The following is a 24,092-nucleotide window of genomic DNA, read 5'->3' on the forward strand; positions in this document are numbered from 1 at the left end:
GGAGTTGAAGCAGAGTGGTTTGGTGTTGGAGCAGAGAGCAGTTCAGAGGGAAGCAGAGGAGAGTTTGGAGAAGGGCTGCGGTGGGCTAAGACAACCAAGATCCTAGGTAAAGGGATGCCTGGTTTGTGCAGAGGGAGGGCAGGAAGCCCCACAAGCAGAAGGGCAGGAGAGGGAAGTAGTCCAGGGGAAGGAACTGCTAGTTCAAGCAGTTTACCGGTATCCCTAGGGCCCCTGGGCTGGGACCTGGAATAGAGGGCCAGCCCGGGTCCCTCCCTCTCCACTAGGACACTAGTGGGGCAGTTAATACCCCAGTTCAGGGGCGAGAAACAGTGCCCAACTCTCCCCAAGAAGAGAAAGCGTGAGACCCATCAAAGTAATGCCGGCAATTTGCCACAGCGGTTATTAAAGAGTTTAAAGCCTTAGACTATGAGAAAGAACTGTAAACTATTCTAATATCCATTATTTGTGCTACTGTAGTCACGGACCAGGATATCACTGTGCTAGGTTCTGTACAAAAACTGAACAAAAAGACAGTCCCTGCCCCAAGTAGCTTCCAATCTAAGTATAAAATAAGAGAACAGATTGATAGACAGACAGAGGAGTACAAGTAAACAATGTGAGAACATTGGTCTGGATGGCAGTCAGTGGTCTCTGCACATCAACAGCTTAACCATTGTCTAGTTTTTTGTAGGACATCAGGGCAAAGGAGAGAGCTAAGGAAGGATCTGAAGGTGGATAATGAGGTAGCTTTGCAGATTTTTATGGGAAGTGCCTCCCATGTGCTTTGGGCAGCATGAGAGAAAGCACAAAGGTGCTTGTTTGAAAATTTAACAGGTGGACATAGGAGTCCAGCATCATGGGCCAATCAGAGGTGAGTATAAATAGTTTGATAGCAAATGAGAGATAATAGGTAGAGTGGGGATTGACTGTGAGGGGCCTTGAAAGTGAAGACAAGTAGCATATGTTTGATGTGATTGAGAAGAGGGAGCCAGTGGAGAGATGCAGAAAGAGTGGTGACAAATCAAAGTAATGGGCTAGGAAAATGATCCTTGAAGCGTCATTCTGATTAGATATGGGAGGGGCAAGATGGCATTGGTCAAGGGAGGAGGCTATTGCAGTAATTGAGATGCATCGTGATGAGAACCGGCATGAGAGTTTTAGCTGTGTGAATACACAGGAAAGACTGTATCTTAAAGATGTTATATAGAAAGAATTGGCATGAATTAGCTCTAGCCTAGATATGAGTTCCTAGAGTTTTAGTGCTGGCCCTGGTGTGTACAAAACAACATGTAATTAACCTATAAGCCATGACAGGTCTATGAAAGTCTTTGGTTTCAGGATATTACAGTCATGTCTACTGTTAAATAAACAGTCACAAAGAAACTCCCTAGTAACTCTGCTTAGCACTTCAATATCCTGTATTTCTAAACCTGCATGGACACTGGTCACTGCAGTTATAATCACAGTGTAACTGGAAACCTTTACACTGAATTGAACACGTAGGCTATTTTGAAGAAACCATGGGTTTAACAGACAATTGTGGCTACATTCGCTCAGAAATAAACATGTTTTAAACACATTATGATCAGAAATGAAGATCTACAGTAACAAGCTCCAGGAGTGTGGGAAAGGAAAACACTAGAATTCCATTTGCACAATGTGTTAAGAATGTCGTGTCTGGTGTAATCTATTAAAGGATTTGATAATCTTTGTTTACTCATTTCAGTCTTTATTTGGATCTCTCTCATTTGTATCTTTTTGCTCAAAAAATTTGTTAAACCACATATTCACTACATAATCTAACTTTTAGTTATATTTGGAGATTCTTTTTTTAAAATAGTTGAATTTAAACTGAAAAGAATGTACATGAAAATGCTGCATGTGATCTACCATTGCCCATGCCATAGCTATGACAGCTGTTTTGCAGCACATTTCTTTGGGCCAGCAGAACACACAAAGCATATGGAGGATCTCAATGCAAAGGCCAGCTCAGCCCTGACTCTGCTGGAAACTGAAATACGATAAGACTCAGCCTTTATTTTTAGGTTCGGATGCAAAACCGACTGAAGTCAAGGGACTCTTTCCATTGACTTCAATTGGCTTTGGATCAGGCCATTGATAAATGTCCAGAGGAGGATGTAAAACTACTGTACAATAAGGGTTAAGGTAATAATACCTAGCTTTTATACAGAGCGTTTCATTAGTAGATATCAAAGTGTTTCACAGTCTTTAAATGCATTTACCCTCACAATGCCCCTGTGAGGTAGGGCCGTGTTATTCTCCTCAATGTACAGAAGAGGATCTGAGAGACAGAGGGGCTAACCGACTTACCAAGGTCACACAGGAAATCTGTGGTGGAGCAGGAAACTGAACAGGGGTCTAGACTAGTGCCCTAACCTCTGGACCACCTGTGGTTCAGAAAAAGACAATCACCCGACACTAAGAGCCCCTTGAAATATTTCCAGGGATGCGAACTTATCCTGAGAGAAGCTAATCACCCATGACTCCCACTGACGGCAATGGGTGCTCAACACCCCTTAGTATCAGGCCCTTTGTTATATTAGAGAAGTTAAAATCAAAAGAAATGCTCTGCAGTAAAGAAATAATTAAAGCAGTGAGGGCTCTGATTAGCCTGACATCACTTCTGCAATTTCTCCCCAGCTCCACAGTCAGAGGAGCTACAATCTATCTCAAGGAGGTACGTCCCTCTTGAATGAGGCCATATAATGCTGGAGATCACCTTAAAATGCCAGCCAACCCTGCCTCCTTCTCGGGGTGGAGTTGGTGAATGGGAATGACACTATCACATGGGGGGGCTAGCTCATAATTGGCTGGCTGGCTGACATTTGTCATCCAGGGAAGAAATTTTAAAGGGGCCATACTGCCTGGAGCGCTCTTGCTGGCTGACAGTTCAAGCAGCTGGAGCTGTCAGCTCGAAAGAAGGGAGAGGCCCATCAAGTTAAAATTTCTTCCTCTACAAATTGATTGATAGGGAGGATGCTCCTCCCACCAATCTATTGTCTCTTCCAGAGATCATGGAGGGGACAGCTTCCCTAACCCAACCAACAATTTAAAGAAACGGGACCAGGCAGAGAGACTGATTGCTCTTTGCAGATCATAGCCACTCCACGCATAGTGGTTACAACAGTAGAGGCCGGGAGTAGCTCTGTAGCCTAAGCCGCCTTAGGGGAACAGAGACAAATTGTGAGCAATGGTATGCAACGGCAGGGAGAACTCCCGCCCTGATCCCCTAAACAACTTCCAGCCACACACTGTTTTTTCTTCCCTTTGTAGAGCAGGACGGCCTTTCCACATGACAGGTCAAGCCTGCTGCATAGCTATTGTATGCAACCTTCTTAAGCCTCACAATTTTGCCTGACTAGATCCCTAAAAGAGAGGGGCCTAGATCCTCAGTTGGTGTGAATCAACATGCCTTCAGTGGAGCTCACCAACCTACATTGATTGACACTATCTCAGGATCTGGCTCTTGGTATTTACTACAGCTTTTTGTCACTGATTTAATAGAACATTCCTGACACAACTTACACATTTTACTAAACTCCAGTATTTCTTTTTCCTGAAAAATACGCAAATCTGCCAACATACACAATATTAAATCATTTTAAAAATGTTAAGCGTGTGACCAACCTACAAAAAAACAGGAGAACAGTGAATTTAGCGTGAGAGTGTCTTCTTCTCACATTCCATTGCACATAGCTAGTGGAGGAGTCTCAGAATTCTGAGACTCATCATACCCATTAGCACATCACTGAATTAAGGAGGGTACAACAGCCTGAAAGAAGAAATTTCATTACTGGAAAAGGAGAAATGACTTTGGCTGTAATTTTCAGTATTGTCCTTGTGACCATGGCAGGCATTTGTGTTTGAATGAGATTTCTTCATTATTGCCAATTTTCTTCAGTGAAGTTACAATTTTGCTTATGATATCAGTTTGTTGCCAAGGAAATGACTCTGATCTCACAAATTCACTATTTAGGATCCAAAGGATGGACCAGAATTTCTGTGTTATGTTGTCTGAACACATTGATTCTAAATTTACTATAATGAGCCATACAAAATTATGGAAAATGTGAAATGCATTTATGTTTCAGTCAGATCTAAGATTTCCCCAAGATGAAAGGGTAAATTTTGCTCCTCCCTGTAAAATGTGTTTTCTATGGGGGACTCCAACAATCTGAAAACTACAGAACTTTTCCTCCTTTGTTAAATCAGTTAGCTCCACCAGCCAGCTGACAGAAACTTTGGCACTTCTTCATCCTCCGCTACCAAAGCACACTCTCTGGCCTGTTGATAGCTTCCCAAGATGAAAGGACCAAAATCTCCCTCTCTGCTCAGGGGGCTCTAACAACTGGGTTGCTGGGCCTGGCCTAGCAAAACCCAAACCCAGACTGGGAGGACTTATCTAGGGAATTTTCCATAGGTTCCTTGTACTCCAACACTTAGGATCACAGGCCCAAAAGCTGCATCAGTGGGAACTTTGATGCAGATGATAATGGCATGGATGGAACGCCAAGGGTCCATTTGACAGGTTTCCTGTACTGACGCAGATTCTCTCTCGGCCTAGGAGGAGACTACTTTATCAGAGGAGGGAGCTCTAATGCCTATGGAATAGGGAGACTGCTATGTATGCTTCCTTAATACATACACAAACCCATTTAGCAATGACTGAATCCAAATGGGAATAATCTGCCTCTTTTGTGGGAGGGAGGGAGGGCAAGGAAACAGAAGAAACCCTACATTCCCTGTAGGTAAAACTTCAAAGCCCCACCACCACCTACAAAATGCCAAACCCTTTCCCTACACAGTCATCTGAGGACAAAATGGTAAGAAAATCAATGTGCAGATCCCCATGGAGCTCAGAATTAATCTTGTGAATAGATCTGGGAAGTAGATGAAGGGTTACTTTATGGGATACCCGTAAGAGGAACTGGCGTTGCAGAAGAGGGCTGCCAGCTCACCCACTCTCCACGGGAAGGAAATGGCTAACAGGAAGGTCACTTTTATTGAGCCAAAATAAGGGTCCCAACACCACACACTTGAAGGGAGAGGTATGGAGACACAATGGAACTAGCAGCAATGGAGATAGTTACTAAATTGTGGTTTCTAGTTATGGAATCCGAATTTGGAGTCCAAAGGGTCCTTTAGGCATGCAGTACCTTACATAGTGAGAGACGATGACTTTACTGAGGATGTAACTGTAGGGTCTATACAGGGCAGAGTATCCCAGAAGATGACCCACCTTTTTGGTAATCTATAAAAGTTACACTTAGCCTTACGTAAGATAGGCTTGACATAAGGTTTCTTACAGGACTCAGAGATTAACTTTTAAATATCTACGTGAATTTGGAAAACTCTATCTGGGCTTAGACAGTAACTTTCTCTTATCTATTATCAAGGCCTCAAAAATCTATCCTGAGGGTCTTGTGAATCTCCCTCCTATCACTGATCTATCTCCTGGCACCTAACAATTTTTAGAATGCAAAGTCATACTGAGTTCAATCAGACTTTGCAACAGACTCCGTACTAATCATAATTATTATGTTTCCTCTACATTTGGAGATAAAAATTGTTTTTGAAATGGAAGAATTGATAACAGAAGCGATCCAAGCACAATTCAGGCACGGGCTAGATACAATTCTTCAGCTACAGCATTCCAGGCTGGACATGCAACACCCTCGAGGCAATTCTACTTTTGCCTCTTTCCTGATCAGAAAATGTAAAACTGCCACATGGTGTTGTGAAATGGACCTATCTCCACTGCAGAATAGGAAGCCACCATCACCCCAGGAGGGGGGAGGGTCCCAGAGTCCAGGAACCAGCCTGAACCCAAACATCTACACTGCAATTTTACAGCCCTGCAGCCTGAGCACTGTGAGTCTGAATCACCTGACCCAGGCCAGCTGCGGGTGTTTAACAATGAACAGCGAGGAGTACAAAGAAAATCAAAACTAGAAAAAGTGTCTTTAAACAACATGGCTGCATTGAATGTTTCTTTCCCTTTAAATAACAAAAGGGATCAATAAAAGCTAAACACTCAGCAAAAGGTATTTTAAAAAATAGTAAATATGTCTTGGGCAGGGAAAATATTTTTATTATACATTCTAGAAATAAAAGAATTCTTTTATATCATTTTTAAAAACAAAAGCAAAACTAACAAAACAAAAAAATGGAGCAACGAGGCTGCCAAGTTTCAATCTTATGTAAATGAGTGTGCAAGAGTTCCACAGCCTTAAACCTGGGAATGCTGGGAACAGCTACAGTTCCTTAACTGAAGTGTTGCTCCTGGGCAATGCTACAATACTCATTAAAGAATCCCCTTATCAACATATATTATTGGGTGCCACAGTTTTCCTATATAGTTTTCCTGTTAGTCCAGTGACAATAAATAAAGGCTGCCTAAAAGAAAAAAAAAGTGCAATCTGAGATTTATTTGGCTTTCTTTTCATTCTGCAATAGCCATCGGCTACTAAAAAGTAAAGATTTACACTATTTATATGCTTTCTGATAATGTCAAGCATTATGCTTTATTTTCCAAATCATTAGCATGCACAAGAATGACCTCATGGTGAACAGATGCACTTGGGTATGGCAGTGATTAGATCAGTCCTCTCAGCAGTCAAGTGTGCCCATTCCAATTAACCCTTTGAAGAATCAACTGCAAGTCTACAATATTTAAAGAATGCTTGCAGATATAATTTCTGGATTCTCATGGTGAGTAGAAAGCGACCATGACGAGTATCCAAATGTGCAGCACAAAGCTTTTTCTGAAGGAACTGTTATTTAAAGTCTGAATATTGATTGCCTTTTCTAGAACTTTCAAATGTTTACATCTCTTAGCAGTTAAAACCACTGTCAGGCTTCTAATCTTATACTGCTACTCTGTTTCATCAATAAGGGCAATTAGACTTGGAAACATACTTTATGCACCTGTTAGTACCTACATATGGACCATTTAGGATTGCTTTTTTGAAAGGATGCACCATCAAGTTGCACTTTCTGAAGTTTGTGTGGAGTACCAGTATTTTGTCCAATAAAGTTGTTTTTGTTTTTTTGACCAAGGGAGGCAGGACGAAGAAGAGGAAAGGATTGTAGCTAAGAACGCCCTTTAAAGTAGGAAAATCTGCAGAGGGACAGGGTGAGAATAACTAAATACTATAGAACTACTAAAAACTTCTTGGGTTGACTCTTATACACAGTCTAATTAAAATAAGGCACGTTACCTACCAGTTTAGCAACAAAGGACCTTATTCTGATCTTTTGATCCTAAATCTGCACTTCTCATAAATGAGTTATGGGGTGTTCATTCTGCCTAGTATTCTGTATTTTCAATGTCTAAGATGCATGGAGATCTAACACTACATATAAAGAGTTAAAGGCCCTGGTCCTATAAAGTGTTACACAAAAACAATTGAACTACTCCCATGCATAAAGGTAAGCACCTGCATAAACGTTTGCAGAATGGGAGCCTAAGTCATTGCACACTTTATAATCCATGTCACATGCGAGTCTGGGGGCAACATCCATTCTGCAGCATCTTGCTATTTGCTAGTAGTCAGAGGTTGTGTAACAGAACATAAAAGCACAAAAAAGGTAATTAATAATAATATACAAATTGCATATGTTAATGGCTATATTTTCACTGCACTAATTTATAGTACATCACAGGATGCTTTTTGAATCTTATGTTGCATTAACTGCTTAAAAAACCCAAGATAAAATAAACCTGTACTACTGGGATTGTGTACAGGGAAAATTGATCTCTGGGATTGTGTATCTGTATATACAGTGATCATGGATTACGATGAGGCGACGTTGAGGATAGCATGGGTGGAAGAATGGGCCCTAAATTCACCATGAAAGCTTAAGCTGTTCAGGGTCAATTTTTCCAGTTGGCTTGCTACTTGGAAGAGGATAAAAACATAGATAGATGGGCCTGCCTTGGGCAGTTCCACTTTTCTTTGCAGGTTTCATTTCTCTGTTTTGGGACGAGCATTCCCCTCGGAGTAACCGGATATCTTACCAACATGTGTCAAATTTCTTAAATGGAAGAATGCCACTTCCACACAAATTTCACAGCCAACCTGTGCTACATACACATGTAAAATAAGGTAAAATTCTGAACAACACGAGACATGATGGATGATATAACGTGTATCTACAAATACAGCACTGGTAATACTTACTAGCTGAAATTATCACAACTTGTGTTTGCTTGCACTCAAACTTGCTCTGGGAATAGTTCACTTCGGAAAGGGGGAGTGGGTTTATTTTGGACATTGATGTGAATAAATAAATGGATGTGAACTAATTAAAATGAATTTAACAGTAGCTTGCTTTTTATTTTAAAGGAATGGCATTACCGTCTCATGAAGGATCACAATATTCCACATCTGCCCATAGAGATACAAATACACAATGTCCTGATTCATAGTTTTATATATTGAGTTAGTAAATGGAAGATCTACTGTAAAGTACTAACCTAAAATGTGATGATAATGGAAATATTATATGAATACAGATGTCCATGATCTTACAGGTGGATGTGTGTGGGTAGACCACTGTGCCCATGCTGAGCTTCACTCACTTCGATGGGGCTCTGTTGGATCTTTTTGCAACATCAGGGCCTATATTAGTGCTTAAGCCCTGGGACTATTCAGCATTAACAACGATTGTGGAATTACATCAGTTATAACTGGTTTCAATATTGACTTAGAGCCTAAGAGTTCACAATCCTGAAATTTAATTATAATAGGACTCAGTAATCCTGACACTAAACAATTTAGCAACTAAGCAGTAACAGGTAAAGGTATGGATAGATTTTCTTTTAATCCTGGAATAGGGAAATTTCTTGAGTCATGGATTTACATGTCTTTGTAAAGGCTAATATGACAAGTAATTTTCATGATTTAGGGAGTTGTCTAGTCTAGAAAATTCTATTTTAAAAATATTAAATAAATTATTCTCTTCTAATACACAGCTTGAAACCTTACGATATAGAATTTTCTAAAGCCCATGCATGAAATGAATTTCTTAAGTATACAGTTTGCTGTGTTGTTCTTCCAACATTCTCTAATTACAACAGATCTTTTAAATCAGGTATTAACTGTCTTATAACACTGAGTAGACTAAAGATTTGCTCAGTCAGAACAACTTGAAACTTTGGAGGGGAATAAGGGAGACTGGCAGGGGATGCTTCTAAATTCAAGCCTGGATCTGGATTTTGTGCCTCTGAGCATAGCTGGGCAAACTGAAATCCCAGGTCTGAACCTCCCTGAACTTCGGAGACTTGAGTTTTGGTATCTGACTCGTGACTGGCCCTAGTATTATAACAGGCTGAACTAAAAATATGGTTCCAAACATACCCAAACTTTGGAAGGCTGAAAACCAGGATCTGAATTTTGTGACAAGTTCTGATTAAGAAAAATTAAATCACATAAAAATGATTCTAGTAATTAATGATTATGTAGCAGTTCTTCTGAACAATTTTAATAGATCTTAACTAAGTGTTTTTTTTGCATAACAGATATTATAGAATTTAGAAAATAATGTCTTTTCTAATTATGCTTAATTTGATCAGAATAAGATGATCAAATAACATATGCAAATGTGGTGGAACAGAAGTATGGAAGACTGATGAAGACAATAAAATATGCTTAAAGTATTTTAAAATTCTGCCAAGATGCCTGTATTTTTATTTGCTGATACCTAAAGAGATACATGACTCAGAGTTTCTAACAAAACTGGGTACGAAATCTACACTTCTAATGAAATTGATAATTTTTTTGTCTCAAAGTTTTTGCAGGGTGTATAAAAGAATTTAATTCACAGCTGTTCTACTTTTTTAATGTAGAAAACAATCAAAGCTTTAAGTTATAAGCTTTTCTAATGTTGTTTAGTATTCTAGTTCAACAAAGATCAATAGAGGCCATCCCTGTGTTTCTTGACGCCTCTCCAGGAACCAGAGGCGCGATTATGTAAATAGCACTGGTTCCCCTTTACTTCTGTCAGCTTGCTTATCTCCAAAGCCTTCTGCCTGCTGCTACTGGCGACCAATACAAGTACATGCATATACCTCTTATCTCCTAACAAAGCTCTGAAAGCTCAAGTATTGGAGCCAGTAATGTTAAACAATGATGCATGGCTGATTTTATTTGTAAGTGATTTATTTCAGTAAATGTAATTTCTTCCTTCAATTTTTCAGTTTAGATGTCAGAATATAGGGAATAAAGCAGATGTGTTGAAACATTTATACAGGGTTGAAATAATCTATTTAACAATCCAAAATAGTATCATGAAATAATTAGAAAGTGTACACCCAATGGGTGCAAAGAACGGATTAAGGAATTCATCAGGCACTGACTATATACTTTTCTGCAAGAGAGGAAAATTAATCCTTAGGGTGCTAGAAACCTACTCTTCAGAATTAATGTTTCCTTTTATCAAGAATTATTAAAATGACAAAGTAGCAACTGGTATCTTATTGACCTTAGAAGTTAACTTAAAATATTGTTATGATGTAAATATATTCACTGAGGTTTACATAGATTTCCATCTTTCAACAAGATTAATGAAATAATTGTTGAAATAGGGTTTAAAAATGAGATTCCTATCCAGGCATTGGTAGGAAGTTTGAAATTTGTCCATCCATATATCAAATATTAAAAGGAAAATGTTAGCATACTGTATTACTGTTATAATATTCTAACCGAACACTACCCCTACATTTCTTTTGCATTAATCCCTGACCCTGGTATCTCAGCAGCATAATCCCCATTTAGCATTAGTAGCAACGGCTTCAACTGTGAGGAACTATTTTTTGATAAGTAAGCACCGATTCAGGCATTGCTTTTGAACAACATATTCCCAGCTCAGCAAGAAACCCACACTCCTGAATGAACCAGAGCACATTACTAGAGAAAGTTCATTAACCTTGCTAGATTCAGGGGTTAACAGGATAGCTGAAGAAAGGAATTGAGTGAATAGCTCTGATGCAAAACAAATTAAAATGAATGTCATCATTCCTTTTGATATTCATTAGTTGATTCAGAAGGAGAATGCTCTTCTTAAATTTGCAAGCATTTATCTATGAAAAACAGGTGTACATCTGCTGCTCAAGTGCTTCTTAGTACTAAACAGAAGAATAACGTACAGAGACTCACCAGTTCCACTGAGGGAGTAACTAGGAGAGGGAGAAAAGACCTGAGCTGCAAAATCCTCAAATGTCATTACCTCTTTGTGATTCTGGATTATTGCTTCAAGATACAGAGCTCTTTCCTCATAACTGCAATACTCAGGTTAAGGAAATGCACGTGCAAAATTAAATGCTGTTACACAATGTCCTAGAATGCTAACAGTTCAATCTATACAAACACATGTAGAGAACTACATCATTGATGTGAAAAATATGCCTTTCAAAATTTCTTTAAAATATTTAAGATTTCTAAACATAAGCACTGAACTGTAATAACACTGTACTTTTTGAAATTATTTATCCTATCAATAATTTTTTTTTACCTTCAACACAAATATTATTGAAAAAGGCATGGCTTAGTGACCGAATCCGAGAGATCTCTGAAGTTAGTGGGGATGAAAACAAAGACCCTAGAAGTATATTCCTGGGAAATAAAAATGTTATTATTTTAAGGTGAAAAACCATAATGTCAACAGAAATGTACTGCATGTTTTGCATGCTCCTGATAGATAATATTTGCATTACAATTATTCTTTTCATCCTACCAAAAATAATTGAATTGGGAGTACAGGTTATAGGCAAAGGGAAAGAATAGATGCAACTGATCATTTTGCTACTTAAAATAAGGAAGTATACAGCATTGAATAAGATTCCTCAGCATACAAAGTTTACATTAAAGTTATACTGTAGAAGATATCATTGATGTACCAATAAATTATACATATTAATAAAATAAGACCTTGTATTCAGTTCAGTCTACATAATACAGACAACAAAGCAATCTAAACCAAGACTATTGCCTTTTAATTAAAATTCGGCAACCTGGAACATACAGCATTAAAATGTGTAATCAAAAACCAGTCACCAATAAAACTTACAAGCGTAACAAGCTGAAGCAACTTTCCAGCTGTCTTAATAGGACCCCTGCTTGCGGCCGCTTTCCACAGTGGAGAAAGCAAATCTTTTCCTTTTGTGTGCAGCTTCTGTTTTCTCAGAAGGTGAATCATGCATTTCCAATAACAGGATAACTTCTGAAACAAATCTACAATGGACTGAAGAACCTCACATATGACTTTATGAATTAACACTTGAAGAAGCCAGTATGACATCTCATTCCCCATTTCCTCATTTAAAAAAAAAAAGTTTTCAGATCTTCATTGCGTTTTTGTCATGTGGAAAAGCATTCTAATTCATTGCATTAAGTAGGAGAAAGTGCCAATTCATAATTACCAAATTATGAGAAGATGAAATAACACCAGTGACTCAATATAATGTAGGTGATTGGATTTTTTTTTAATTGAAAAGCCTACATTACTCATTAGAATTATTCCAAGGTGCAAGTTTGTAGTTTCCGCTACATTAATATGATATTTTAAAAATGACTGAACATTCTTTTCAATTCAGAGTAAAATAATGCAGCATTAGATTTCTAGTGCTCCATCTCAGTGGAGATAATCAATGTGTTTATGTCTTAATCATATGGAAGTTAATGTAGTCACTGGGGTTAAAAGACATTTTAGGAAGATTTTCATGCTAATGGAAACAGATACACATATGATAAATCCTTCTATAAACTTCCTTTGGGAAACCGAAGAAAGAAAATGAATACTTAGCATTTCAGAGATTGCACCTGCTAACAATTTTATTTACTTATTTTCTTTTAAAGCCCAGCAGAACACATTCCTGGTAGCACAAGTATTAGGCTGAGTGTATTTGGGGCTGCTTCACTATTATAGGCTGAACTCCTGATGACTCTTGTTAATGAATAGGCTGCCAAACTTCCTAAGAGAGGAGGCACACGCCTAGACCCTATTCTAAAGGGACTGACTGATGCCATTCACATCTCATTATGGACATGCTTATTCTGCACAGCACTTGGCTGTTGCCAAGGCTCTGTATTCCACACTGCCACAGCAAGCCGCTGGTCCTGTTAACAGCAGGATGTTAGGCCTGAGTGGCCGTCTGGCGAACAGGCACTCTGACACTAAGCTGGCACGTGCTGGCGCAGCAGGAGCAGACCAAGGCGTGACAAATTACTGAAAGAGCTAAACTAAACTTATGGCTGACAACCACCTGAGCCTTAGGACCTCTATGGGCCTGCCATCAACTCTCAATTCATTGCTCACCCTTTTAGTCTGCAGTATGCTTGTGGGCCAAGTTTAAACAAGGCAGATACACTATAAAGGCTTTTCATGCTATGCCTAATAATATCCTGCTGTTTAAAGAAAGGCCTTGCACATCTAACACATAAGCATACAATGCAATAAACCATTGCTAACAAAACATAAGTTCCTATGTATTTTGCTAAATATTGCATGGAAAAATAGCAAGATGGGGCCCTTGCTATGTTAATTCATAATAAAATGAATTCTGAACATTCTTATTTAGGACGCTGAAGATGTCCCTAATATAGAAAAAGGCAGAGGAAATAAGTCCATTATCTTATAGTAACAACATTAACAAAATAATACATGCATGCAGGCTAAGCAAACATTCAGAAATCTACAAAGATTTAACATGTTTGAAAGGCATAAAAGGACATGTCATTTCAAAAAACCAAAACCAAACAATTTGCACTTGAATTTCTTGCATGTGAAAGATTAAAAGCACTACCTGTAGCTCAATCCATGCACAGCGTGGGAAGGTTTTGTGCAAATTTCCCCACACGACTGTTCTCATGCATTTTATTATTGAATTTCACATATTTTTTATTCCAGTTTAAGACTATCAAGAGGGCCAAGTTGCAGTGATTTGTGTGTTGTAGGCAGAAATCCACTAGGGACTAGACAATGATCAAACTCATTTTCACTTGTAGCCTAAGCCAGGAAGTATTAAATGATTAAATGAAAATGAACTAAATTCACTGTTACCCATTTTAAATGTGCAAAAGTATTTGTAAAGGCAGTCTAAGAACAAAAAACGGTTTTATCAAGGACACTTAAAAATGATAGCTTAGATGGGAGGTAAAAACCCTAATTATTTTAAGGGAGACTATAGGAAGATTATTAATTATAGTATATAGTATAGTACAGTAATAAACAGAGCCCTTTGACAGTAATATATTTTTTAAATAAAGGTAATCCTAACAAATATATAAATGAGCCATTTTCAGAGATATTTTCTCCAAAGCTAAATATCTAAGCACATAGACTGGGATTTTCAAAAGGTGCCTAATGGAATCAGGTGTCCAAATCCCATTGAATTTAAACAACAAATAGCATGACTTCATCCTGAATGCCTGTTAATCACTCAGGCCAGGTCTACACAAGGAGAGCTTTGCCGGAAGAGCTATATTGGTATACACTATGCTGGCAAAGTGCTCCAACTGTGGACACAGTTTGTACTGGCAAAACTACACAGGTTGACTATATTTTTGCTGGCATAGCTTATTTCAGCCCTCCCAGGAAAATAAATTATGCTGGCAAAAGCACAGTTTTGCCACTCTAACGGAGTCTACACTAGGGGTTTTTGCTGGCACAGCATTGTCAGTCAGGGATCACACCTCCTCATATATCTCACTGGTAATGCTATGCCAACAAAAGTTTGTAGAGTAGACCTGTCCTTAGAAAGGCTTATAATTGTCCAAATGAGTATTTACCAAAGGAAAAAACGAGAACGGAAGGACTTCCAGAGGATCATTTCAAGAACTTTTGTACTGCTACAGGTACTCTGGTGACTTACTACTGTTTAATTTATCAGCTGGAGTAATCTGTCATAACTCCCTTGTCATAATCACACACTTATCAGGATTGTTCCCTTTACCAACAGAAACTATGTCAGGTGGAGCTGGAGGGAAGGGGAGAGTAGCTACAAGGTGTGCTCCCCTCTCCACCTGAAAGTCCCTCTGCAGATATGTTTGGGTTATGTGGGACTAGAAAGGGTGGAGACATGGAACAATCATTCAGAAAGCTGGCACAGAAAAAAAATCAACAGGTCTACTTCGCTAATAATGAAAGATCAGTTCAGAATGGGAAACAATATGATGAGAAAAAAAGAATACTCTGTGAATAATAGGAGTGATGAAAAGCAGTCAACAGCTAGATGGCTATATACTGCAGCAACCTGAGGCCTGAAGACAGAAGGTATTCAAAGACATTATACAAGTGGCAAATAAAGGAATCTAGGGAGAGACTTGAGTATCACAATGAAAAATGTGTTCACTTAACTCCACAGATTGGAAGGTTTACTATCTACTGTCAACACCTGCCTGCAGGAATGGGGAATATTATTAAAGCTTTCAGACTATTTCCTTTAGGAAATAGTTGATATCAACAGCAGTTCATATTTACATATAGTGAGTTTCATCCCAAATGATTTCGGAGTGCCTTATCAACTCACACACACATTTTTATACATATACTTTATCTATATAAACACATACATTTTATTTACACACACACACACACACACACACACACACACACACACACACACACAGAGTACACTCTTTGGGGGTAGGGACTGTATTTTTTGTTCTGTGTGTACTGCACCTAGCACAATGGTTCCTGATCCATGACTAAGGTTATTAGGCAGCACGATAATACAAATAATAAATAATCTCTCTCTCTCTCTCACACACACATACACATACATGAAATGAGCATTAATTCCATACCTCAATTCTAGATTGAACTGCTGCAACAGACAGAAACAGACTCCCTGATAGACATTTCTAAACTTGGACATTTAAAAACCAGGCCTTAACTTTCTAAAAGTCCTGAACGTGTGGTTTTAGTACTTGGATTAGGCTAGTTGAAGAGAACTTGGATGCAGACCCCTCTCCAATATTTCTATATATGTATAAGTTTCTATTTTACAGTTATTTTTGTGTGCCGCTCTTGCATACACATTATATATTATATATATAATGTGTATGCAAGAGCGGCACACAAAAATAACTGTAAAATAGAAACAAACAGTAGACAGAGCCATTATTTACCGTATGGTAAGTGTGTTTTTTTGAGATGTTTGCACATGTGGATCCCACTCATGGTGTATGGGCATCCCAGCACAGTAGCTTGGAATGGTTCACTAACAGTGTCCTGTGGGGGTCATGCTTGCACTCTTCATTCTCTTGTGCTCCCCTGCCGAAGGCAAAAAAGCATGACATCCAAAAATATACAAGACTCTGAGCTGTGGGGAAGGAGGGCAGGTTGTGGGAGCCACATGTGCAGAGTTACTCTAAGACAGTAACCAATCTTTCTTCTTTGTGTACGACACATGGAGGAAAGTTTATGTAACACTTATAAAAAAGGCTCCAGAGGCGATCCTTGCAATTACAGGACAGCGAGCCTAACTTCAGTACCAGGCAAACCGGTTGAAACAATAGTACAGAACAGAACTATCAGACACATAGATGAACGCAATATGTTGGGGAAGAATCAACATGGCTTTGAGAAAGGGAAATCACACCTCACCAATCCATTGGAATTCTTGAGGGTGTCAACAAAAATGTAGACAAGGGTGATCCAGTCGATATAGGGTACTTGGTCTTTCAAAAAGCCTTTGATAAAGTCCCTCACCAAAAGCTCTTAAGCTAAGTAAGCACTCATGGGATAAGAGGGAAAGTCCTCTCATGGATCTGTAACTGGTTAAAAGATAGGAAATAAAGGATAGAAATAAATGGTCAGTTTTACCAATGGAAAGAGGTAAATAGTGGGATCCCCCAGTGATCTGTACTGGGACCTATGCTGTTCAACATATTCATAAATGATGGGGAAAAGCGGGGGTCAACAATGAGGTGACAAAGTTTGCAGATGATACAAAATTACTCAAGACAGTTAAGTCCAAAGCTGATTGTGAAGCGTTACAACAGGATCTCAAAAAAACTGGGTGTCTGGGCAGCAAAATAGCAAATGAAATTCAATGCTGAATAAGTGCAAAGTGAAAAAAAAGCACACTGGAAAACATAATCCTAAGTGTACATAAAAAATGATGGAATCTATATTAGCTGTTACCACTCAAGAAAGAGATCTTGATGTCATGGTGTATAGTTCTCTGAAAACATCTGCTCAGTGTGCACCAGTAGTCAAAAATGTCAACTATGTTAGGAACAGGCTAGGTTATAAAACAGAAAATATCTTAATGCCACAATATAAATCCATGGAACTCCTACACCTTGAATACTGCATGCAGTTCCAGTCACCCCCTCTCAGAAAAGATGTATGGGAACTGAAAGAGGTATAGAAAAGGGCAACAAAAATTATTAGGGGTATGGAACAGCTTCCATATGAGCAGAGATTAAAAAGACAGATTGTTCATTTTAGAAAAGAGACAACAAAGGGGGGGGGAGATAAGATAGAGGTCTATACAATCATAAATGATGTGGTGAAAGTGAATAGGGAAATACTATTTACCCCTTCGCATAACACAAGAACCAGGAATCACCCAATGAAATTAATAGGCAACAGGTTTTAAAAAAAACATAAGGGACTACTTCTTCACGCACCACAGATTCAACCTGTGGAACTCGTTGCCAAGGGATATCATGAAGGCCAAAGGTATAACTTGGTTCAAAAAGTATTAGATAAGTTCATGGAGGATAGGCCCACCAATGGCAATTAGCCAAGATGATCACAGATGCACCCATTCTTTCAGTGTCCCTAATCCTCTGATTGCCAGAAGCTGGGACTGGACAACAGGTGATGGATCACTTGATAAATTGTCCTGTTCTGTTTATTCCCTCTGAAGTATCTAGCACTGCTCACTATCAGAAGACAGGATACTGGGCTAGATGGACCTTTGGTCTGACTCATTTATCAATGCTACCTTCATTGATAAAAGGTGAATTGGACAGCTTGGTAAGGTTTCAAAGGGGGGTTCCATTCGAGAAGAAAGCACTAGATTTAAATCCCATGTTTGAGTATTCTTTCTTACATGAGGAAAAACTCAAATCAAGCCTCCCAGAAGTCTCCCCACTGATTGATGAGAGAAAACAGAACCTCCTTTTACAGGCAGATGAAATGCTGATATCACTGCCAAATATACCTTAGTTAAAGCAACAGATAGACTTGAGTACTTTAAATATAATAAATAATCCAAGATTATTGAAATAAACCACTAAGAAGAAATGTGACCCTTTGATACTGCCCATAATAAGAAATACTTTTATTTTGCAGAATGCATAATTCCTTTAGAAAATTTCCTACTCTAAAGTAAGATATTCTGTTCTTCTGAAGAACATTCTGTGTCTAATGTAGACATACATGATCCATCCAAGCTGTGAGATGTAGCAATGCTGGATTTGGGTGAAGAACTAAGTGGATGAGAAAGCTTCCTCACAAAGAACCACCATGTGGAGGACCAGATGAATCCTTCTGGTGGATCGATACCTTCTCATCACTGTAAATTCTGTTGTTCTTATCTCAAAATTATAGTAGATCTGGCACATAAACTGCAGTAGGATGTACTGCACTGCTATCTTCCTATCCTTCAAACCACTGCAAAGTGATTTCCAATGCACTGAAGTCATTGGATGTGAAGAGATGTTGACTTGTTCTTCCTCAACAGCACTTTTGTTGTATGATTTCCCCCTTCCCCCAGTCAGGAAAAACGGTTCGTATAACTGGTCATTTGTAAGACTGGCATTCAGAAAATGGAGATTCTACTGTAATTAGAAATGAAACTGCTGTGGGAACTGAGGTAGGCAGAACATAGTTGCCCAAAGCAGAAGCTGAACACTCTGCTCTCACAAACTCCCATTGGCTCTGCATTCCTCACAGTTGGAGATCATCATATTTTTAAGTCTCATCTTAAAAATAAAGGGATTCTAGACAGCAGTTCAGGGTAACATTTAAATACTTTCACCAACATATGGAGCATGAAGACCATCACACATGCATCTAGCTGACACGCCATTATTTTTAGGAAAGCACAGAGTTAAACTCTATGAAGGTCTGTGGATAGGGAGAGAACGGACTGATTTGACCACAATATAATTATTTGTACTGAGGTAGTGCGCAGGAGCCCCAGTGACGGACGAGGACCTCATTGTGCTGGACTCAGTCCAAAACACAAAACAAAAAGACTGTTCTCCAACCAGTCCTATGGGCTTTGCCAAGCAAGCTAATGCTAACTATTAGCATTAACCTGTTAGGGTTCCCATCACTGGTATGAATTCCACCCTGAGAGGGGACTTCATGTGGCAAGTGGACAAGCTGAGAGGTAATGTGGAGGCAGAGGGCTCCCCTCACGTGGATGGCCGTGCCCTCTAGGGGATAAGCCAATTTGTTTAACTCACTCATCCATTCAGTGAGCAGGCAAGCTTTGCCAACTGCAAGAAATTAGGAGGACATTTCAACAGTCCAAACTTGGAGTTTCCAACTTCCTACATAGGAATAACCCACACATTTGATTATCTGGCCAAAAATTATTGTAGACAAGACCAGGGAAACTCTCGTTTGTGATGACAGATTTCCTTCTGTCGGTTTTTCAGTTTACAGGATACAGAAAGAGTACAAGAGCTTACTGAGCTTTTATTTGTTTTGTTGATTGCTCCTTCAAGACTCCAGTGCCAAAGAACAACTGACTGGTAATATCTACGACCCATCCATATTAACAATTATATCTTTTGGGCATTAAATTTACTCTCTCAGTTAAGTGTAGGAGTGTCCACAGCATGCCTCTTGATGTGCAGCTTTAGAATTGATCGTAGTAAAAATAAAAGAGGCAAGTTTTTATATTACTGGAACTAGCAACAGCAGGACAAACACGGTTTGTTAAAGTTTTGCCATCCAATTTCCATCCTAGGCACTGTGATCCCGTTCTCAGTAAAATCAATGGCAAAACTGCCATTGACTCTAGGAGTGCAGAATCAAGCCACATATGCTAAAGGAAGCTGACTCTTTGCTCCTGAATACTTTGAAGTGTTCAGCCTCAGTTCCCATGTAAAATCACCCGAAGGGGAATCACCACACTCATATCTAAAATATGCATTAGATAAGAATGCGGTTAACAGCCGGTTAAGCCCCACCCAAGAGCTGGAACATGGATGTGTATTTTAGTTGTCCTTTTCATTGAATATTGTGAAGCTAAAACATCCTTATTAAATAAAGAAATTGCACAATAAAAATAAAATACTAGCAAATATGGGACCTTATTAAAAAAAATGGGGACTGGAACACTTTGGAATTGCAGGTCCAAAATATGAATGTAGCTTTACATTTTATTCAACCTTACATTGTCTCGCAAATGGCAGCAATGGTTCTCTGAAGAGGTATTAACCATAACACCAAATTAATGTAGGAAAACTAATATGGATATAAATGTTAGGGGGTTACCAAAAGGGAACAAGATAGGGACCATAAAAATATTTCAACATAAAAGTGTTAGTATACAACCCTTATATACCTAATCAGCCTACTGCTCTAAGCACTGTAAAAACATATCATGTCATACTTTAAAATAAAATGTCTGATGGTTGATTTATGTGTGAAACTCAATACGCTTGATAGGCTTGCTATCAGTTATGGTCCAGTTACTGCCACTACTGCATAAATTTAATTGAAAACTTTTGGGGGAATTCTGGTTGCATACACCCTTCACAGAACAGGTGCAATTAAACCATATTTGTTAACAGTTACACATTTTAAAAATTATATTTGGGGTAAATAAAGCAATGCTTTCCATATTATAAAAATATCAGATGCTGGAACTTGTAAAATGAACAAGAGTTTCTCACTGATTGAATTTCACCCCATATTCTTAAACATCCTATCAGCCCTGCACAACTCCCTGAGTCAATGGCTTTGTGTGAGCGATTAGGTGGGAGCTGAGGATAAAACTCACTGATTCAACCCACAGCCAGGCCACAAGAATGTAATGCAGCCCAGCTGTGGCAGCTACTCCAGCCTTTGGGATGTAATAGTCGCTGCTGTCCACAGTGGAATTGGACTGGCTTAGAACAAATACTGTTGCTCCTCCCTAGTCTTTCCCTTATAGTCTTTCCCAATTCACAGCAATTGGGGTCTCTAGACACTATCATAATATAAATAATAAAAATAATTATATATGGGAATGTGTTGAACTGTTCAGCAGTAGTCTGTAAAATGTAACTTGAAGGGATACTGTGCGTTTCTCAATGATGATTAACAACACTGGCTTTAAAATGAAAACAAGACAATTTTATATTAGAAGTCTAACACCTTGGAAGAGGAATAATGTAATAAAAATATATAGTGGCTGCCCTCAGGTGAAAAACTAAGGCGTCTGCGCTTATGTGCTGAAATGCTCTGTGCCATCTGCTCCTGGCTCTGGTTCAATCTGTGATAGCCCAAGGTGTGCTAAGGACTACCCAGTTTCGCAAGGGATGCTTCTGCCCTTCTCTAGGATGTCAATAATATGTGGTAAATTAGTCATCCCAAGTGCTTTGGGGGGAAATGTTTCATTTGTTATGAAAAAGGGAGTAAAGCATCATAATTTGTTTACTACTATTCCTTCCTTGAAGGAAACCTCCTGGGAGCAGATGCATGATATCATCTAGATGATTCATTTCATGATAGCATTGAAAGAGCAATGGGTTACTTTCCTGGTACCATCCAACAGTTCTGCATTTTCATTGCATTGACGCATATCCACCACCTTTAGGTGTGGTTTTTGTTCTAGTTCTTTTAATTGCCTTTGTAATCAGCCACTTTTATTTGTACAACTATCTGCTCTGCAGAAAAACATCACAAATGCAATTTATCTTCATTATAAGTTACTTCTCTTATTACAGATCATTCTTAATATAAAACTCCCACATACTTTGGAAATGATTTTCCACAGAAGCATTTAGAAGGATTGAAAAAAGAAAAAAATCTGTCAAAAAATTGTGGTCAAATCAACAAATCTAAGGAATAAAAAGACTGGGATCTCATGAGACACATTAAATTTACCTTGACAAGAAAACTATGTTAGATATACTGTATTTTCCATTTTAAAAATATTATGTAGGAAACAGTAGAAAGAAATCCAAACTATTAATACTTATGATTTTATATTCAGACCTCTAATACAAAGTTGTCAAGCTGTGTGACAGACAAGAATAAAATACTGTAATTCTGAGAAAGATACTAATTCCTTACTTTTAACTTCTCTGTATAATTCTCCATAAAAAAAGTATTTGTCAATTTGACAAATAAAAAGCTTATTCAAATAACTTGTACTATTAAAAATCAAAATGAATAATATGGAGGAATCCTAGCTAACAACCCATACCTACAAATACACTCCCATATAAACTGGCACGCCAAAATATCGTCATTGCTTCAAAGGACTTCAATGGGCTCTGACAATTTACACCAAATGCACTTCGGTCCCACTGATTTCCGCCTACTATTCAAAAGCAGAGCTCATAACCCGATACATCTCTTCTCCAGGCCTGAGCTTTGCTGAATAGAGATTGCTAATTGTCAAAGGCATTCTAGGTGATGAAACAGAATGGAAGCAGCTGGAAAAAGGCAACACTATCTTACTCAATTAAAGACAAGAAAACTTTCTGAAACCAAGGACTGGAAGTGCTGTAGGAGGGGAATGGGCGAGTGCTTGGTTTGCTCACAGGGACAAAATCCTTGGTGAGATCTTCCCAGTATGATCAGATGGTCAAAAACTGTATGTGATCAAGGCACAAGTAATGTTACCTACCCCTCACTTCAAGAAATGGATTCCACCACAAAACAGTCCAACCCACATCAATTTAAGTGATCTGGACTACGTTACAGAAAAAATAATATATCCCGTCTTCCAACCACTATGCAGTTGACAGATCACTCCCACCCGAGAGCTGTGTGGCGGTAGCTATTTGGACCCTTTCTGTCAGGGCCATCAACCTGGTTGTCAGTGGTCTAAGAATGGCAGTCTTGTGAAAAGAAAGGAAAACTATTAAGAAACCCCATGCTAATACATCAGAAAGGAAAATACATAATTGTAGCTTTGCACAAGACAGATAGACAAGTCATAATAATACCTGTGCTACATAAAGATAATGCATTAAGAAAACAAGCCCAAAGCTGCACAACAAAAAGGAACTTTTACACCTGTGCTATAAAGAGGGAATTTGTTCACACAAGGCATTGCAAATGGCAGACTCAGTCCTCTACAAGCTCCATATTCCACTTAGTTCTATGGTCCCTCGGCACCCCACTGGTGAGGTTTTAATCACCATAGTTAAGAAGTCAAATCTGCCTAAGGAATAAAGTTAGCCCCTATTGTATGCACATTATGTGCTTTTGTAAAGATTTCAGTATTTATCAGTGTACAAAGCAAGTATATTAAAAAGCAAGCTTCACAAAACACAAGTGCTGCGGCTTGCTGGCAATGCATTTAGTTACAGTGTAGGAGATCTAAGTTCACAGTCTGATGCAAAATTTCAACAGAAATCAGTGGAAACTGTGGGTGCTGACCTCCACAGTCTCCTGTGCCTTAGTGACAGCAGGAGTTTGCCTGGGAGTTCGCCTGGAGTGAGCCCAGTGAGGCTTACATCTTGCCAACGTCTCTGAGGAAGCTCATAGTAGGTAGGTGATATGGAAGGGGGGGGTTCAGCTGTTGTGACCTGCACTGGATGTGCCATGTTTGTCTTTCTTCCACAGGACAGAAGCGACTTTGTCTGTACAAAGTGCAAGCTGGTCTCCATATTGGAAGAGAAGATTGAAGGTCTGGAGCAACAGGTAACGACCCTGCGTTGTATACGAGAGACTGAGGATTTTCTGGACCAAACTCAGGATAGCCTTCTAGGGGCACAAAGCTCTAAAGATATAGAGCAGGTTGCACAGAGGAGCCAAGAGGCCAGTGAAGAAGCTTGGCAACATGTGACCTCCAGAAGAGGTAAGCGGAATGTCCGGGTTCCAGTAACACAGACACAGGTAACTAACCGCTTTCATGTTCTCTCCACAGGTACCATTGC

The 24,092-nt window shown here is 38.9% G+C and overlaps 1 protein-coding gene across 5 annotated transcripts in view; it reads right to left on the minus strand.

The window, feature by feature from the left end:
• RALGAPA2 (Ral GTPase activating protein catalytic subunit alpha 2) overlaps positions 1-24,092 on the minus strand; it is a 298,342-nt gene that overhangs the window by 14,028 nt on the left and 260,222 nt on the right. For all 5 annotated transcript variants that reach the window (XM_038398015.2, XM_038398014.2, XM_043512164.1 and 2 more), the window contains one exon: positions 11,181-11,302. In XM_038398015.2, coding sequence (XP_038253943.1) covers positions 11,181-11,302 — 122 coding nt within the window. The remainder of the gene's footprint in view (positions 1-11,180; positions 11,303-24,092) is intronic.

This window comes from Dermochelys coriacea, chromosome 3, assembly GCF_009764565.3.
Source record: "Dermochelys coriacea isolate rDerCor1 chromosome 3, rDerCor1.pri.v4, whole genome shotgun sequence".
NCBI lineage: Eukaryota > Metazoa > Chordata > Testudines > Dermochelyidae > Dermochelys > Dermochelys coriacea.